Source organism: Pogona vitticeps, chromosome 4, assembly GCF_051106095.1.
Source record: "Pogona vitticeps strain Pit_001003342236 chromosome 4, PviZW2.1, whole genome shotgun sequence".
Lineage (NCBI taxonomy): Eukaryota > Metazoa > Chordata > Lepidosauria > Squamata > Agamidae > Pogona > Pogona vitticeps.
The window spans coordinates 8,307,096-8,324,764 of record NC_135786.1 but is presented as its reverse complement, the minus strand read 5'-3'; the positions used below and the strand labels follow the sequence as shown (position 1 = coordinate 8,324,764).

Here is a 17,669-nt window from a genome sequence, read left to right as displayed (position 1 = left end):
CCCAGCTGAAATGGACCCAATAGAATCTGACTAGACAGTGCCTTGGAATCATCTCCATATCTACTGGTATCAAAAAAAGAGAGACAAAATTATCTGCTGTACCCAAGAGTGCCTTTTATCAGCGTTGGTTGATTGCCCAGCTGCACCCCCACCTGGAGAACAAATGTCTAACAGCAGTGGTTCATATGTTGGCAAGCTCTAAAATAGACTACTGTAACACTCTCTACGTAGGGCTGCCCTTGAAGTCAGTATGGAAACTTCAGCTTGTCCGAAATGTGACTGTTAGACTGATTACAGTTTCCAGCAGATGTGAACCCATATCCTCAGCCTGGGGACATCTTCACCAGCTCCCTGGTATCATCTGTGCTCAGTTCAAGGTGTTGTTTATAGCCTATAAAGCTCTCATCTAAGCCTCAATATTTTTTGGAACATCTCTCCCACAAAATAGCTACCCACCCTGTTTTTTTTTCTTCCTTGGCACTAAAAATTGTGACACTCAAGGAAGCCAAAAGAGCTTACACCTAGAACTGTGCTTTCTTAGTCTTTTCGGACCCTTCTCTCTCTAATACACTGGTTCTTAACCTTGGGTTACTCATGAGTTTTGGACTGCAACTCCCAGAAGCCTTCACCACCAGCTGTCCTGACTGGGGTTTCTGGGAGTTGCAGTTCAAAAGCATCTGAGTAACAAAGGTTAAGAACCACTGCTCTAATATGTCTCCTACCGAGGTTCCTCAAGCACCAGCCCCTTCAGTTTTTTAGGCAGGTAATTAAAAAAGGAATTATATAAAGCTGCCTTTAGCTTTATCTATTGACCCAAGATTTATGTGTGAAAGAATGTCATCGTGTATTCAATAGATTTACAGGTCATGCCCTCTGCCTACCAAGCGCTTGTGGTGACAGCACTATGAAATAAGTAAAATCTGCAATAAAACTAGATGTAAATGTTTACATTTATTAAAAACCAACAAACATTGGAATACAAACATCTAATACCATAAAATTGGAGAGTGGCTGTAAATAGCAGGATAGACATTAATAATGTTCAGTTCCACCCTTTGGTTTGATTGCTCTAAAATGCAGCTGTCTAATATATTCACAGCCCTGTTGAGCTGCCATCTGGATGAACACGGATAGAGACGGGACAGATAGGGATGGACGTGAACCACAAAAGGTGGTGGTTCGTGGCTACCCACGAACCACGAACCATCCAAACTTTTTTTTTTAAAAAAAGAACTACAAAATGAACTACCAACCGTTTTCTCTCAAGATGGCCGCAGCCGTGAAAAATGAAGACTGTTATCCTATCAGTTACTTTGTGCGCCCAAACAACGGGTTGTCTGGGGTTGGTAAGGTGTTTTGGTTTTGTAACACAAACTTATATCCCCAGCAGTATTTTTTTCAAAATGTTCACTTTTACTTTCACATTAAAAATATTTAAACTTTAAAAAAAGCACAAAGTAAAAAAAGCACTACTTAGCTCTAAGCATGTTATTAACAGAGAGAAAATATATTTTCTTACCAAGCCTTTAAGCCAGTTGGTATCAACAGCTAAGTTATGTCCACGTTATCTCTTGACCGTCTGTGTCTTCAGCTCCCTTCAGATAGAATGTCTCTCCGTTATATAAGGCTGCGAGAGAGCTTTCTTTATAAAGCCTAGTGGTGCATCATTAATTTAGACTTTTCAACCAATTAAATGTTTAAGGTGGGGGGGCCCTCTCATCTCTTTCCTCCCAGTTTCCTGCCTCCCAAAGGCTTGGCTTGGCAAACATTTGGCCTCGCTTTGCTCCTGGCTGTCAAGGTCAGAGTTAAATCTCCCTTCCCTTCAGCTAGTGTTTGCTGGAATGATGTAATACTCTGACAGTGCAGTACATAGGCACATTTCATTCATAAATATTAAAGAATATATACTAATTTATACTTCCTTCAAAGCTTCTTGTTGTTTAGTCGTTAAGTCATGTCCGACTCTTCGTGACCCCATGGACCAGAGCATGCCAGGCCCTCCTGTCTTCCACTGCCTCCCGGAGTTGGGTCAAATTCATGTTGGTCGCTTCCATGACCCTGTCCAACCATCTTGTCCTCTGTCGTCCCCTTCTCCTCTTGCCTTCACACTTTCCCAACTTCAGGGTCTTTTCCAGGGAGTCCTCTCTTCTGATGAGATGGCCAAAGTATTGGAGCCTCCACTTCAGGATCTGTCCTTCCAGTGAGCACTCAGGGTTGATTTCTTTCAGAACGGATAGGTTTGTTCTCCTTGCGGTCCAGGGGACTCTCCAGCACCACAATTCAAAAGCATCAATTCTTCGGTGGTCTTTCAAAACTTAAGTTACTATTAATTTTGAGACTAATCTTGGTCAGACCTCACTTGCAATACTGTGTCCTGTTTTGAGCCCCACGACTGAAGGAAGAGATCAAGAAGTTGGTGCATGTCTAGAGAAGGGCAACCAGGTTGATGAAGAGTTTGGATGACAAGCCTTTGGGTTCGAGTCTGAGTCTTTGATATCAAGTCCTGAGCTCCAAACCCCAAATCCAAGCCCTTTTAAAAAAAATAAGCTTTTTTTTCTCCAGAAAAAAAAGGAAGGGTGGGTGGGTTCCAAGTCACAAGTTGAGTCTGACTCATTGAAAGAAAACCGGAGTCAAATCTGAGTCGGGTCACCCATGCAACTTAAGTCCAACTTGATACTGAGTCCTGCAACTTGACTCCCCATCCCTGGTCATAAATCATAGAATTGTGAAGTTGGAAGGGACCTATAAGGCCATCAAGTCCAACCCCGTACTCAATCAAAGGATATCTGTCAGGTGGTTGTCTAAGCTCTTGAATGCCTCCAGTGCTGGAGCACTCACCACTTCGCGAGGTAATTGGTTCCACTGTTAGACTGCTCGAACAGTTAAGAAGTTTTCCTTGATATTCAACTGAAATCTGGTTTCCTGTAACTTGGGCCCATTGTTGCGTGTCCTGCACTCTGGGATGATCGAGAACAGATCCTGCCCTTCTTCTGGATGACAGCCTTTCAAGTACAGTATTTGAAAAGTGTTATCATATATCCTCTCAGTCCTCTTTTCTCAAGGCTAAAAATCCCCGGTCTATCCTCCTAGGGCTTGGTTTCCAGCCCTCTGATCATCCTTGTGGCCCTCCTCTGAACATGCTCTAGTTTGTTAGTATCCTTCTTGAAGTGGGGTGTCCAGAGCTGGACACATTACCAAGATGAGGCCTAACCAGTGCCGAATAGAGGGGAACTGGCACCTTGCAGGATTTGGAGTCTATACTTCTGTTAATGCAACCTAAAATAGGATTTGCCATTTTTGTAGTCACATCACACTGTTGGCTCATATTCAGTTTGTGATCTGGTAATTCCTAGAGGAGGACAATTCCTAGAGGAGAGTGAAAAAACGGTCTGAAGCTCAACATCAAAAAAACTAAGATCATGGCCACTGATCCCATCACCTCCTGGGAAATAGAAGGGGAAGATATGGAGGCAGTGACAGATTTTACTTTCATGGGCTTCATGATCACAGCAGATGGAGACAGCAGCCACAAAATTAAAAGACACCTGCTTCTTGGGAGGAAAGCGATGACAAACCTCGACAGCATCCTAAAAAGCAGAGACAACTAAAGTACACATAGTCAAAGCTATGGTTTTTCCAGTAGTGATTATGGAAGTGAGAGTTGGGCCATAAAGAAGGCTGACCACTGAAGAATTGATGCTTTTGAATTGTGGTGCTGGAGGAGACTCTTGAGAGTCCCCTGGACTGCAAGGAGAACAAACTATCCATTCTAAAGGAAATCAACCCATAGTGCTTAGTGGAAGGACAGATCCTGAAGCTGAGGCTCCAATACTTTGGCTATCTCATGAGAAGAGAAGACTCCTTGGAAAAGACCTTGATGTTAGAAAAGTGTGAAGGCAAGAGGAGAAGGGGACGACAGAGGATGAGAGGGTTGGACAGTGTCATCGAAGCAACCAACATGAATTTGACACAACTCCGGGAGGCAGTGGAAGATAGGAAGGCCTGGCATGATCTGGTCCATGGGGTCACGAAGAGTCGGACACAACTAAACGACCACGAGAGGAGGACAAAATTCTTCAGCTTACCCCAAAGATGTTTAAGAGTTTGTTGGTGAAAAAACAACACCCTGAACTGTACACACCCGAATGCAAGCGTGGTGCAGGATGTGTATCATATCATCTAAAAAGAGCATTCCTGGAAAAAAAATCACGTTTCAGTAACTTCAAAGAGATGACAGGGGTTTTTGCGGAGTACAAGGACACTGAATCTAATCCTTTGCAATTATTTTCTTATAAGCTATAGGCTTGGGGGTGGGGAGAGAGCTGAATGATAAAATTTTTTAAAAAGGGTAACATTCCCTCGCACTCATTTAGTTTCAATCTGTGGGATTGATGTCTGGACAAGAAATCTTCTACCAAAAAAAAAAAAAAAAAGTTGGAAAGAAGGAAAGAAAAAAATCTCAAAGGCAGCAGAGAAGCTGCTGATTTCCTTCCTCAGATATCAAGTACATACTTGGATTTTTCACATCGTCCCCGACAACGTAGAGGAGAACCATGCAAAGCCTCAAGGTTGGTGCTTCTTCTTCCTGATTTGCACTCGGTTTGAATTAAGCTTTGTAATAAGTTGTCCTGGTATATCTTTTGTCGTCTTTAGCTAAGCGTGCCCTCCGTTAGCGCTAGCAGGAAGGGCTGAGTTCAGGGAGCCAAATGTGAGTCTTATACTGACCCTGTTCATTCAGTGATGTAGTGAATGTGTTGTAAAGTAATAACCTTGCTGGCTCCTAAACGAACCTACCTGGTCAACTTTACAGGACTGTTGTACGGGCCGAGACAAAATGTGCGGAGCAGTTTGGGGGCCATGAGAGGCAAAGTGTGACAGTCTTATTTGTATACTTAGTTTTAAAGATTGTTTTATAGTTGTATTGATTAATTTTGAGTAGCAGCGAGTGCAGAACCTCTCTGGTTGAGAATACATGTAAGTATATATATATTTTTAAAAGAACTTGTTAGTAACAATGAAAGTTAGTTTTCTTCTGGGGTACAGACTGGACCGTGTGTTAAGCACATCCTTATCTTGTCTGTGGGGCGGCGGAGGATATTTTGAGAGGAAGATTTAGAACAGAACAATGTTATAGAGGAAGAGGGATTTAATGCTTTGTCTCTGTTGTGATTTTAATCTGAAATCTGCATTTAATATTTGCCGTGGGAAGAAAATTACTATAGTTGGCAAAGTGAAACCTACAATGTATTCAGCTAAGAATCCTAATGTATCTTTAAAATGAAGGGCAGGATTTTCCCTACTGCTTGCACGGGAGGCTGTGTTTATTTGGCCCTTATGCAAAGGGGTATGTACCATTCCATGTGCAAGTATGGTATTAAGTGGGAGAGTTTCCCCTCCAGCAAGACAGAGATTGCTCCTACCCTTTGGTGACACTCCGAGCTGATCCTTCTCAGCGTCTGTGATGGTGTTCCTGTGTTTCCAATTCTCCAGCTTTCCCCCATTAGTTTTCACATGTTGCTGCTCCTTCTTTCAGATTTGCCTATTTTTAAAAAAAGGAAAGAAAGCCCACTTGGAATGTGTAACATTATATGAGCTTTGGGCAAAGTGGAGAACGAAAAGCCTTCCACCCTTTCTCATAAAACTGTGAACAACAGGGGTCATCCCATGGAACTCAATAGCAAAACTTGAAGAAATTGAATCCTTCCCCATGCAGCGTATGGTTAAACTGTGGAATTCACTGCCACATGATGTCATGATGGCAGCCAGCTTGGACAGCTTTAAAGAGAGGTCAAGCAAATGGATGGAGGGTAAAGCCAAGTCAGGATAACTCTGCATCATCTCATAGGTCAGAGTGTCTATCAGATGCTAGGGAAGTCCAGGTGGCACTTATATTCTCCAGGCAGTTTTACCAAAGACATCTGGTATTGTGGGAATTAGAGATGTGCAGTATCCCCTATTGTGGGAATTAGCCTGCCATGTGGCCTTCTGGTGATGTTCCATTTTCATACTTGCCTTGTTCCACAGAAGTAATTGTGCCTTTCCTGGTCTTTGTAAAACATCCGATTTCCGTGAATGGAGAAAACAGAAACACGTAAGACCGGGGAAGGGCATCACAGCTACAGCAATTTCAATGACGTGGCAAATAGGAAGATTTCACTTCTGCACACAGCCATTATCCTAGCTATGGTGGAAAGGCCAGCGGGCAGCAAGGGATGCCCCGCCACAAGGAAAGAACACAGAAGGGAGGTTGAGAAGGGAAGAGGAATATAGGTGCGTTAATTATGACCTTGCAAACATATCCCATACATTCAGTCCTAGTTGTTAGCTGTTCAGTAAACATGTGTAGGTGTGTGACTACACAGCAAGAGAAATGTGAATTCACTCATGGTGAAGTCACACTGGGGAATCTGGGTTTCCCTGGGGCCTGTTTGAATTAATTGGTCACAAAGACAAAGGAGGAAATAGGCTAAACAGCCTTGTTTGTAGCTTGTTAATATATCTCTTCTGCAGGAGATATGGTTACAGGAGAATTACTTTGTTATTGTTTAGTCACTGACTCTTTGTGACCCCATGGACCAGAGCATGCCAGGCCCTCCTATCTTCCACTGCCTCCCGGAGCTGGATCAAATTCATGTTGGTTGCTTCGATGACACTGTCCAGCCATCTCGTCCTCTGTCGTCCCCCTATCCTCTTGCCCTCACACTTTTCCAACATCAGGGTCTTTTCCAGGGAGTCTTCTCATGAGATGGCCAAAGGATTGGAGCCTCAGTTTCAGGACCTGTCCTTCCAGTGAGCACTCAGGGTTGATTTCCTTCAGAATGGATCGGTTTGTTCTCCTTGCAGTCCAGGGGACTCTCAAGAGTCTCCTCCAGCACCACAATTCAAAAGCATCAATTCTTCGGCCGTCAGCCTTCTTTATGGTCCAGCTCTCACTTCCATACATCGCTACTGGAAAAAACATTAGCAATGTATGGAAGCGGGAACTACTTTAATAAGCTGCAAACAAATACAGAGTGGTAATTTACCTCCCCTCCTTCCCTCCCTTCCTCCCTCCCTCCATCCCTCTCTCCGTCCCTAACTCTGTCCCTCCTTCCCTCCCTTCCTTCTTCCCTAGGTCTTCTAACACAGCAGCACTGGTACTAAACTGTTTTTAAAATAGAAAGAAACAACATTATTTGCAAAGACCCACCACTCCTGCCTGGGCTTTGTCTTTGCACCCACACAGACCCAAGCCGCCACACCATCATGCCAGTCACAGCACATACTTTTCTGCCTCGGTTCAAGTGATCACAGCCTCTGCCCAGATGCAAATGGACTTAACTATGGAAAAAAGTAGAAGCCTGTCCAGGGATAATAAAAGCTCACCTTCTTGGAAGCTTATAAGTAGAGGTGGCTATGAACTGCAGGTTTGGCCCAGTTCATTTATTGGCTCAACAGGTGTTTGGCCCTTCTCAGCCCTGCCTCCTCTGGCAGGTGCCCACTTAGAGGTACCGCTCAGAGGAGGCAGGGTAGGGAAGTCAGGGTGCTGCCTTTATAGTGGGCACACAGCAGAGGAGGCAGGGCTGGGAGGCATCGAACACCTGTTGATACACGAACTGACACAAATTGGTTCGTGCCCATCTCTACTTGTAACGTATGGAGACGATCCATGTTACCGCTTTCAGGTGATCATCATCATTATGCCCATCATCTTAGAACTGCAGAGCTGGAAAGGACCCTATGGATCATTGAGTCCAAGTCCTGTCAAGGAACCACAGCGAGGAATCAAAAACCAGAGCTCTCCAAAGTCAACGCACAGAAAATCCAAGTCCCCCCTTTTTTTGCTTTAAAATAACTCGTTATGGACATTCTGAACTATTGTTGAGGGCATTTGCTCAGGTGACTGTATGTCATGCTACTGTTCTTTATGCATACACAGGTCATCGTACTAGCACATGGTTGTGTCTGGATTTCCTGCATAATCTTTGCAACTCACATCATGTTACAAGTGTGTGGCCAAGGTAAGATGAAAACCTAGCCCCTCCTCCATCATGTGTAATATGTTATGATCTGGAATGTCACTGTTACACCAATTATATCAATGTGTTTTTCAAGACGTAGATCAGGACTCTTTCTTGTTCTCTCCATTTATATTATTCATTTCTTTTGAAGCACAGGGAAGAAATTTTTGGACTGTTGTCACGTGCCACCAAGTTGCCTCCATCTCATGGCTACTCCATGAATGAGAGCTCTCCCAAATGTCTTGTTCTCAGCCAACATGCTCAGTTCTTGGAGACTCAAGCCTGTGGGTTCCTGAGAGTCACTCCATCTCATATTGGGTCTTCCTCGTTTCCTACTGCCTTCCATATTTTCCAGCATTATTGTCTTTTCTAGAAAATCGTGCCGTCTCATGATGTGCCAAAAGTAGGACAGCCTCAGTTTCAACATTTTTTTGCCTCCAAAGATAGTTGAGGCTTGATTTGATCTAGGACCCACTTGTTCATCTATCTGACAGTTTGAGGTATCCTCAAAAGCTTTCCTCCAGCACTACATTTTAAATGAATCCATTTTTTCCATGTCATCTTTCTTAACTGTCCAGCTTTCACACCCATACATGGTGACTGGAAATATGACGCATCCTTACACTTGATGATCTTTTCTAGTTCCTTCATTATCCTGTCCTTCCTAGTTTCTTGGGACTCCCATTCCAAATATTCTGGACTCCCACACCCATGATGCTTTATCATTGTTCATGCTTGTTGGGAGTCATGGAAGATAATGTCTAACAAGTGGAAGGGCCCAAATCCCCCACTCCTATCTTAAAGGCTCTAGATATGATTGTGTTGTGGTTATTATAGGAGAACTGTGACTGGGAACTGGAACGTGCCTTTCCCCTCAGCCTAGCTCTTATCTGGGTCTGCAGAGGTGAGCAATAACTCATGGCGCAGCACACATGCTTTATATGTGTAGGATACAAGGTCCTGTCTTTGGCATCACCAGTGAACATAGGAAAATCAGTTGGTTCCTTAGTCTTACCCAAGAGGATAGTGCAAGGTTGGGCTGGATAGGTCAACAGCATGGCCTGTATATGGCACATTCACAAGGTCCTGTATATGGGCTCAACACTACAGTGAGGGGGGAATACACAAGTTACTCTGGTGGGACACCAAGCAATCGGAATGACAGAATGTGAGACTAGGGGTTTGCACCAATATGGGGTGTGTGTGCAAAATGTCCAAAGGAGTTTAAACAGGCATATTTGTACACTACTGGAGCAGGTACAAGGTGTTTCAAGAAGCTCCCAGTTATGTTCAGGTCACCGAGGGCACCAGCTCCTTCCATTTGGGAGTATTAAAATGCTGGAATTTGAACAAGAATGCTTTTCACTGCTTCCTGATGCAAAAGAAGGCAGCGTCGACTCAAAAGGAGATTGACAGCTGGAGCCCCAGTGGAAGCCAAAACCTTTCCTGGAAAGTCCAGTCACTGAGCCTTGGTGAGGACTAAGATTGACCAAACTAGATTCTGTTTGTTCTCCATCTAGCATTTTGTGTTCAGGCATGACAAAGAGAGAGCACTACATCCTTTATCAAATTGGTGGTGTTTCAGAATTTTCTTTTCTTTAAGTGGCTACATTGAATCTTCATTAGATGTAGAATGCACTCTCTTCCCCCACTCTATGTGCATGTGCGTGTGCACAGGGTGGATAGCATACTGACTTTCCTGTGTGGGCTTTGGTCTAATAGGTCAAATTAACATTAGGGACTCTTCCTCTGTCCCAACCCTGCGGTTTTCTTTCTCCGATTTTTTTAAAACAAATGCTTGCTGCTGCCTAGTTGGAGGGTGGATTCACAGGAAGGTTGGAACTGACCAAAGAGGAGAGGCCACAGCTGCTGGGGAGGAGAGGAGAGGAGAGGAGAGGAGAGGAGAGGAGAGGAAGGGAGGGAGGAAGGAAGGAAGGAAGGAAGGAAGGAAGGAAGGAAGGAAGGAAGGAAGGAAGGAAGGAAGGAAGGAAGGAAGGAAGGAAGGAAGGAAGGAAGGAAGGAAGGAAGGAAGGAAGGAAGGAAGGAAGGCGCTGATAATGGATAGAAGGAAGGAAGGAAGGAAGGAAGGAAGGAAGGAAGGAAGGAAGGAAGGAAGGAAGGAAGGAAGGAAGGAAGGAAGGAAGGAAGGAAGGAAGGAAGGAAGGCGCTGATAATGGATAGAAGGAAGGAAGGAAGGAAGGAAGGAAGGAAGGAAGGAAGGAAGGAAGGAAGGAAGGAAGGAAGGAAGGAAGGAAGGAAGGAAGGAAGGAAGGAAGGAAGGAAGGAAGGAAGGAAGGAAGGAAGGAACTTTTCCTAAAACCTGAATCTGTGCCACATGGTTCACTTTAATTGCCCTTTCACATATGAGTTGTCTATGTTCTTCCATCCTTGTGGGACAACATTTGGTCAAGTAATCATCAGCTGCAGCCCAGAACTTGAAAATGTGTCTGTGTAAAGAGTGCAGTTGGCCATCCTGGCTGGGGAAGGGGGTGCACTTCTGGGAGACACACATCTATAGATTGTGCTATAGCCTAAATTGATGAAGCCCAGCCACATTCTTACTGTTGCAGTGAGGCCTACAACTTAGAGAAGGAAGGAAGAGACATTTCTCCAGAGCAGCAAACAGAAATTACCCATTTCTCGCACAAGTTCACTCTCATTTTTCTCCTTGTTATTCATTCAGTATATTTTAGATTCCACCTGGTCCCCCCTTCTCACGTTGTCCTCTCAAGCCCTACGTAAAACGAGGTGATAACCACATGGAAAAGAAAAGCTTAAGAAAGGGCCATTCAAGGGGGTGCAACTCATTTGCCTCCCGGGTAACAGGCGGAGTCGGATAATCTCTCCATTTTTATATTCTGCTGCCAACATTCTTGAGTCTTCCCTTCGGAGATCCCCGAGTGATGGTTGAAGGCTCTGTAGAGATGAAAACAGACTCTTGTTTGATCAGGAAATGAATTCTCACTTTGTATGTCTTTGCTCCAGCTGGGAGATGCAGCAGGACCCTATGAAGGCTCTTCTGGAGAGGTCCTCCTGGTCTGCTTTGGCCAGGGCAGTCTGTGAATCTCAGCCTTTGTTTCCTTTCACAAAATAATGTTCTGACAGGAAGCTAGAGCAGTCATCCCCAAAAGGTTAAAGCTCACCCAGATGTGAGACTGAACTGTTATGTTCTGCAGACCCTGGGAATTGACTTCCGAAAAGTGAACTCTTCTGATTGTTTATTGCGATGTTTGAAAATTAAGCCATCTTGTCCTGGCGTCTTATCATGTTTGAAAAGTAACTTCCAGTGTTACATGTTGCATTGATTGTTAGCATGTTTCTTCTCTTCCTTTACTTTCTTTGATAAATAAATCTTAAGATTCATACGGGAATGACAAGAAACCTGAGCATTTCTGTCAATTGGCTTGGAAATGGTTTAAGTATTTGGAGAATTACTTTTGAAAATCGTTATAAAACATGACTTGCTACACCGATAAACTAATTTATTTATTTCTCTTTACATTACTTTGGAAAGGGATTTTTTTACACCATTGTGATCCCTCAAAAGTAACTAATCACAGGTAAATATGTTACTTGTAACTCGTTGCTTCCAAGCTACGACCAACAAGACTTATAGAAAAGCTACACTGGAGGAGTACAGTCCCAGCATCCCCTATCAGCATGATCCATGTTAGGATGGGATTTGGGACATTTTAGTCCCCAAAAGTAACTTTTCTAAACTCTGGAACAAGAGTTGATTCTGTATCCCACAAGAATCAACCTTTGGCCATGGGAAACCTATGGCTAGGATAGGGAGGCAACTACATCCATCAATGAAAGCAGCACATAGAAATCATAATGAGTAACTATTGTTGTAAAGAAGCCTGACAGGAAAAAAAAATTGATTCGTCTGAAATGTAGTGCTGGAGGAGAGCTCTGAAGATAATCTGGACTGCCGGAAAGATGAACAAGTGGGTCCTGGATCAAATCAAGCCTGAACTGTCTCTGGAGGCAAAAAGGTTGAAGCTGAGGCTGTCCTACTTTGGGCACCTCATGAGAAGGCAGGATTGTCTTTAAAAAGACAATAATGCTTGGAAAGATTGAAGGCAGCAGGAAAAGAGGAAGACCAAATACGAGATGGACAGACTCCCACAGGCTTGAGTCTACAAGAGCTTGACAGGGCAGTTGAGGACAAGATATTTTGGGGATCACTCATTCATAGGGTTGCCATGAGTCAGAGGCAACTTGACGGCCCATAACAATGCTCGTCAGTTTCTATGAAGCTATCTAATTCTCATTTAAGCTAAACAAACTTTTGTAGGCCTATTTTAGTAATATGACATGACATTTTTTAATTCCTCCAGCAGGAGATCCAAAGTTTACGCACTATGTGAAGAACATGGTTATATTCTGATTGTATCCATAAGAGACCTCCTCAGAGATTAGACCCTGCATAGGGAGCTGTGACAAGCAAGGAACTTAGTTAGGCATCTTTAAGTCTCGAGAGACAATGGTAACGTGCTCTGTGTGGAGGACTTGGAACAGCATCTAGTGTGGCTGAGGAGGCCAATTTGAGCTTACGATTGTTGCATGGTGCACGGTTATCGATCTGCTTGTCGGGTTTCACCCTAAACCCCACACACTGCATGAAGTTAACAGACAATGGCGAGTTATCACCTTAGTGGCTGGGGGCTGCCCGGCTTAAGGCAGGCAGTATCTACCTAGTGAAGTGCAATGACCTCTTCTACCATCAGAAGTAGCCCCTAGTGTCATGCTCTATGCCAATCAAGGAGAGACTTATAACCAGTAACTGTTACTTCCCGTGTTGTTTTGACACTGTATGAGAAGCTGGAGTGTCTTCTCCAGAGCATGAAGCCTGGGTAAAATAATATGGAGGATAGGCTGTTACCCAAGCAGCAAATCCCCCCTCTCCATGTCGTTGAAATGGTCCAGTGGAAAGGCAAGAGCCAATACAACTGGTTCCAGCGATGTTGCAGGAGTTGCCAGAACGACACGAACTGCCTCTGGGACTCCGGCTCCGGATTTTGCCTCGAGGTTAACTCCTGAAGCCTTTTCCATAAGTGGATATAGCAATTCCCACAGAATAATCTATCACACGCAGATCATTTGGAAGAGTGTCAGCAACAATTGCAACATGAGATATGTACAGCAGACAGACAGCACAGAGACTCTGTGATGAACTTAAAGGCCAAGGTGTGAATTTCAACTCCAGTATCTTTAAAGCATGTTAAATACTAGGAGAGAGAAATAAAGTGATTCTCAGCTTTTCGAGCCCTTCTCTGTGTGTGCCATTTGTCCTCTCCTGTTCCTCTTAAACTGGGGGTGGGCACTATGTGTCCATCCAAATGTTCTGGGGGTTTCATCTTCCATCAGTCCTAGCTACCATAGCCAATAGTGAGGAATGATAGGAGTTGTAGTCCAGGAGCCTCTAATATTAGTCTCTACCCCTCACCAAAACTAGTCTGCTGGCCTTCTAGGTGGACAGTGGCTTTATCCCATCATTAAAGTAAAAATCAACTGCTGGCCCCATTCGTTTTCATTGCCTTGTACTGAAGATGTGGGTACCATTTTGCCTCCGGCAGCAAAGTATCTGGGGCTGGCCTTGATTACATCTTTTAAAGGTGCCAGATGAGCTGAAAAGAGAGGCTACATCTAAGCCAGAGACCAAGTGAAGCACAACCCAGTCCAATGAGTCATACCCTTCTCTTCTTCCCTCCCTCTCTCTTTTTTTGCTCTGCATCCATCCAGCCTATGATGACTCACCTACTATTCTTCTTGAGTTTTAGGCTGTCAGAAGCTATTAATTACACGTCCTTGGGTTTTGCACTCTTTGGGGAACAGGTGGCCTTGAGCTTCCAGCTGCAGTTGCCTGTTCAGTAGGACCCAGGACTCCTGGAATGGCCGTTATCTCTCTGAAAGATTTGATGATGTTGGAATTCTTGACATGACACTGATTCTGTCTGGCGGGCATCTGATGCCTCCTACTTAGTTCTTCGCCAAACCTGTTTCTGGGCTCATCAGACTACAGCTGTGGGTCTCCCAGGAAGGGCAGAACCTCTGTACAAAAATTTTACATTACATATAAAAAGGCAGAAAACAGGAAAGTTACTTATTTTTGAATTCCTTCCTCCCAGAAGCCCCAGTGGCCATGCTGCTTGGGGGATTCTGGTGGCTGTCCACAAATGAATGTTTCCAAATTCTGATAAAACACTGTTGAGTAAGTAGCACACATTGTTATCCTGAGCATGGGTAGAGTATCTGTATGCATCTGCAAGTATTTATGTGAAATTGTACTTGTCTATCTTTTAAAAATAGGGATGTGGTGGCACTGTGGGTTAAACGGCAGAAGCCTCTGGGCTGCAAGGTCAGAAGACCTGCAGTCGTAAGATTGAATCCATGTGACGGAGTGAGCTCCCGTCACGTGTCCCAGCTCCTGCCAACCTAGCAGTTTGAAAGCATATAAAAATGTAGGTAGATAAATAGGTACCACCTTGGTGGGAGGATTATGGTGTTCCGTGTTTAGTCGCACTGGTCACGTGACTACGGAAACTGTCTGTGGACAAATGCTGGCTCTATGGCTTGGAGATGGGGATGAGCACTGCAGCCTAGAGTTCGACACGACTGGGCTAAATGTCAAGGGGAACATTTACCTTTACTTTTTAAAAATAACCATACATTTCTTCTGTAATTGAAGAGAACGTTTGGAAGATGGTTCCAAACTTTGAGAAATTCTGAAGTTATGTGATTTTATTCTTAAAGGGGAAAAAAAATCACATATTGTACGGGCTACTGTACAATATGTGAAAATTCAAGCTCTGAGCTGCTTCTCTTTGGCGCTACAGATCTTTGTTGCTTACCGCAATGTGAAACTCAGTAATAATAATTAAGACACTAGTATAATTCCGTGCTCTGCTATCTGTACTAGCATAACCAAAAATATACCTTTTTGCCTATAATTTGAAGAATGATGATATTTCCGCTCCAGGGTCGAACCGGTTGAAGTTGACTGTCCTGTCAGAAGACAGATTACAGATGAAATGGAAAGAAACCGAAGGGAACACCAGTGGGTACAAAGTGCGAGTGAAGCCCATGGCAGGTATGTGGTAATTGTTCTTCCTGGAAGGATCCACATTCTCGATATGGCTGTGCAGTTGTCTTGGAATATGTAAAACACCAAATTTAATGGGGCCCCAAATGTGACTCTTGCATGTGCGTGCATGGGGGTGGGGAATGGCTGACGGTTGGATTCCAAAAGATCTCCTATATGGAGAATTAGTGCAGAGAAACCGCCCCAGAGGGAGACCACAGCTGTGATACAAGGAGATCTGCAAGTGGGATCTGAAGGCCTTAGGAAGGGACCTCCACAGATGGGAAACCTTGACCTCTGAGCGTGCAGCCTGGAGGCAGGCAGTGCATCACGGCCTCTCCCAATTTGAAGAGATCTTTGTCCAGCAGGCCGAGGCAAAGAGGCAGTCCCAAACCCAGCAAAACTAGGTTGCTGGACGGGGGCAGACTATATATGGAACCCATGACCTCAGGGGGAGGGGTTGAGCGCTCTGACACTGGAGGCGTTCACGAGAAATTTAGACAACCCCCTGTCAGATCTGCTTTGATTTGGATTCCTGCATTGAGCAAGGGATTGGACTCAATGGCCTTAGAGGCCCCTTCCAACTCCATGATTCTAGGATTCTGTCTCAGAGCTCATGGGGCCCTGACAGACAGAAGGGGAAGATGTACATTTTCCACTACTAGAGCCACCTACCTCATGGAATTTAATCGTAAGGTCAGCCCTGGCAGCCATGTCCCAAAAGCCTTGATATCCAAACGAGTCAGACCACAACTTTTGTCATCGTCAGCCACAATGAGGGGGATTGTAACCTGACGCATGAAGAGGAAGGGGCGACTCCCTAGCTATTCTGCACTCTTTGCAATTAATGACAGAACAACCCTGTTTTTCTTTTTGCTTGCGTTTCAAACTGGCCCACGCGGGGCTCAAACTTCCAAACTTCCATCCTTCCTTTTAAGCACGCAGACAAGCACAGAACAGATCCAGGCTTCTCACTCCAGCGTTTTAAGCCAACAAAAGGGTTGAAAATAAACCCCAGACATGAACCTATTCTGGAAATGGTCCAAGGTTTTGGCAGGCCCCACAGCATTCCTGATGGATGAAGCAGACACCTTGTGATCTAATTAAGTGAACTATTTAATTACCCTTGGCTTTAAAAAAAGGGAAACAAAAATAGATATTCAAAAAGCAGCGAAAGGTGTGAATGCTTTCTGTCCATCACTTCTGTGGTGAAAAGAGGAAGCTGATGGGCATAAGTATCTAAAACAGACTTTGCTGGATTAGAACAATGGTTCGTATAAATTAGTCCTAAATCCATCATCCTTTGGGTTTTATTTTTTGACTCAAATACAGAGAAGCAATTCACACCTGGAAAGCTTATAATCCTTCTGTTTTCATGACAGCATGTAATTGCTCACACAAACTCTTTTTTCCCCTCTGGTGCTTCTTCAAGAAGGATTTTTCCCCCATTTAATTTTAAAACAAACTATTCTACTAATCTGTATGCCTGCGCTGTAGAAAATAGCATTAGACCTCTTTGCACCCAGTCAGAAATAGTGATAGGTTGACATCTCAAAGGGCGCATGAGGGTGAAAGGGGGGGAAAAAGTTTCTTTCACTACTTGCAGACTTGCCACTTCTTGGAAATCTCCAGAGGATTGCTGAGCCCTGCCACGTTTAACACAACTTCCCTCTGTTTTGTACAACAGGCAATGCACCCCATTGTCAGCAGCTGGATTCAATGAGCCATAGGGTTCCCATGCAGTCCCAAGATTATCATTAGCAATGGGACTATTCGTATTTATAAATGAATACGAATATCCCCATCCCAGGTGCGCCTAATGTGGGCCTGGCCCTCGGAAGGGGCTGATCTACTTATATTGTGTCACACCAGCCTCCCACCCCTCCCGCCAATCGTGGAAGGAGCTCCACCGTCTCCCTGCTTGGCTGGCCATTCCGGGCAGGCGGCAGGAGGACACGTCTCCCCACCTGGCCTCTGAGTGTCAAGAACATCATGGGCAAATTACAAGGGCATTTTAAAGACCAGCAATGCTCACTTCCAGTGCTGACAGCACTTCAGATTTCAGGCATTTATTCATTTATTTAATTTACATCCCGCCCATTTAGACTGAAGTCTACTCTGGGCAATGACGAAGTTCATAATAACTTTGTAAAAAATTGTCTGACCATCATCAGTGTGCAATATATGGTGTCCCGATAGCTGACATAAGAATTGGGGAAAAGAGAGTGCTAGACATTTGAGTGCTGATCTACTAGTCGTCTACCTCTGTGGAGGATTTTGTATATGAGGATTTGGTATTATGCGAAGACAAATGTCTCATACCACCCTTCTTGACCCTTTGAGGGGAGCCCGCTGGACAATCACATTACATTTCAGCTGTATGTTTCTATGTCCTGAGTTTCTGGGAGAGAGGGAAGAAAAGTAGTTTGAAGAATCAAAGAGCATCCTTTGTTTCCTGGGAGGACTGCAAAGGTGTCATAGGACAGTGGTCCCCAACCTTTTTGGCACCGCAGAACAGTTTAGTGTGCATGCGTGGGGCACCTGTGTGTGCTTGCATGTATGCGAGAGTACATCTCTGTGTG

At 44.3% G+C, this 17,669-nt stretch overlaps 1 protein-coding gene across 1 annotated transcript in view; it reads left to right on the top strand.

Annotated features, from left to right (window-relative positions):
* The first annotated feature begins 3,399 nt into the window (after nt 1-3,399).
* Nucleotides 3,400-17,669, top strand: part of COL20A1 (collagen type XX alpha 1 chain) — a 135,587-nt gene continuing 121,317 nt past the window's right edge. The window contains exons 1-3 of the mRNA XM_072996741.2: nt 3,400-4,568; nt 7,919-8,000; nt 14,986-15,096. Of these exons, the coding sequence (XP_072852842.2) occupies nt 4,554-4,568; nt 7,919-8,000; nt 14,986-15,096 (208 nt within the window). The 5' untranslated portion in view covers nt 3,400-4,553. The remainder of the gene's footprint in view (nt 4,569-7,918; nt 8,001-14,985; nt 15,097-17,669) is intronic.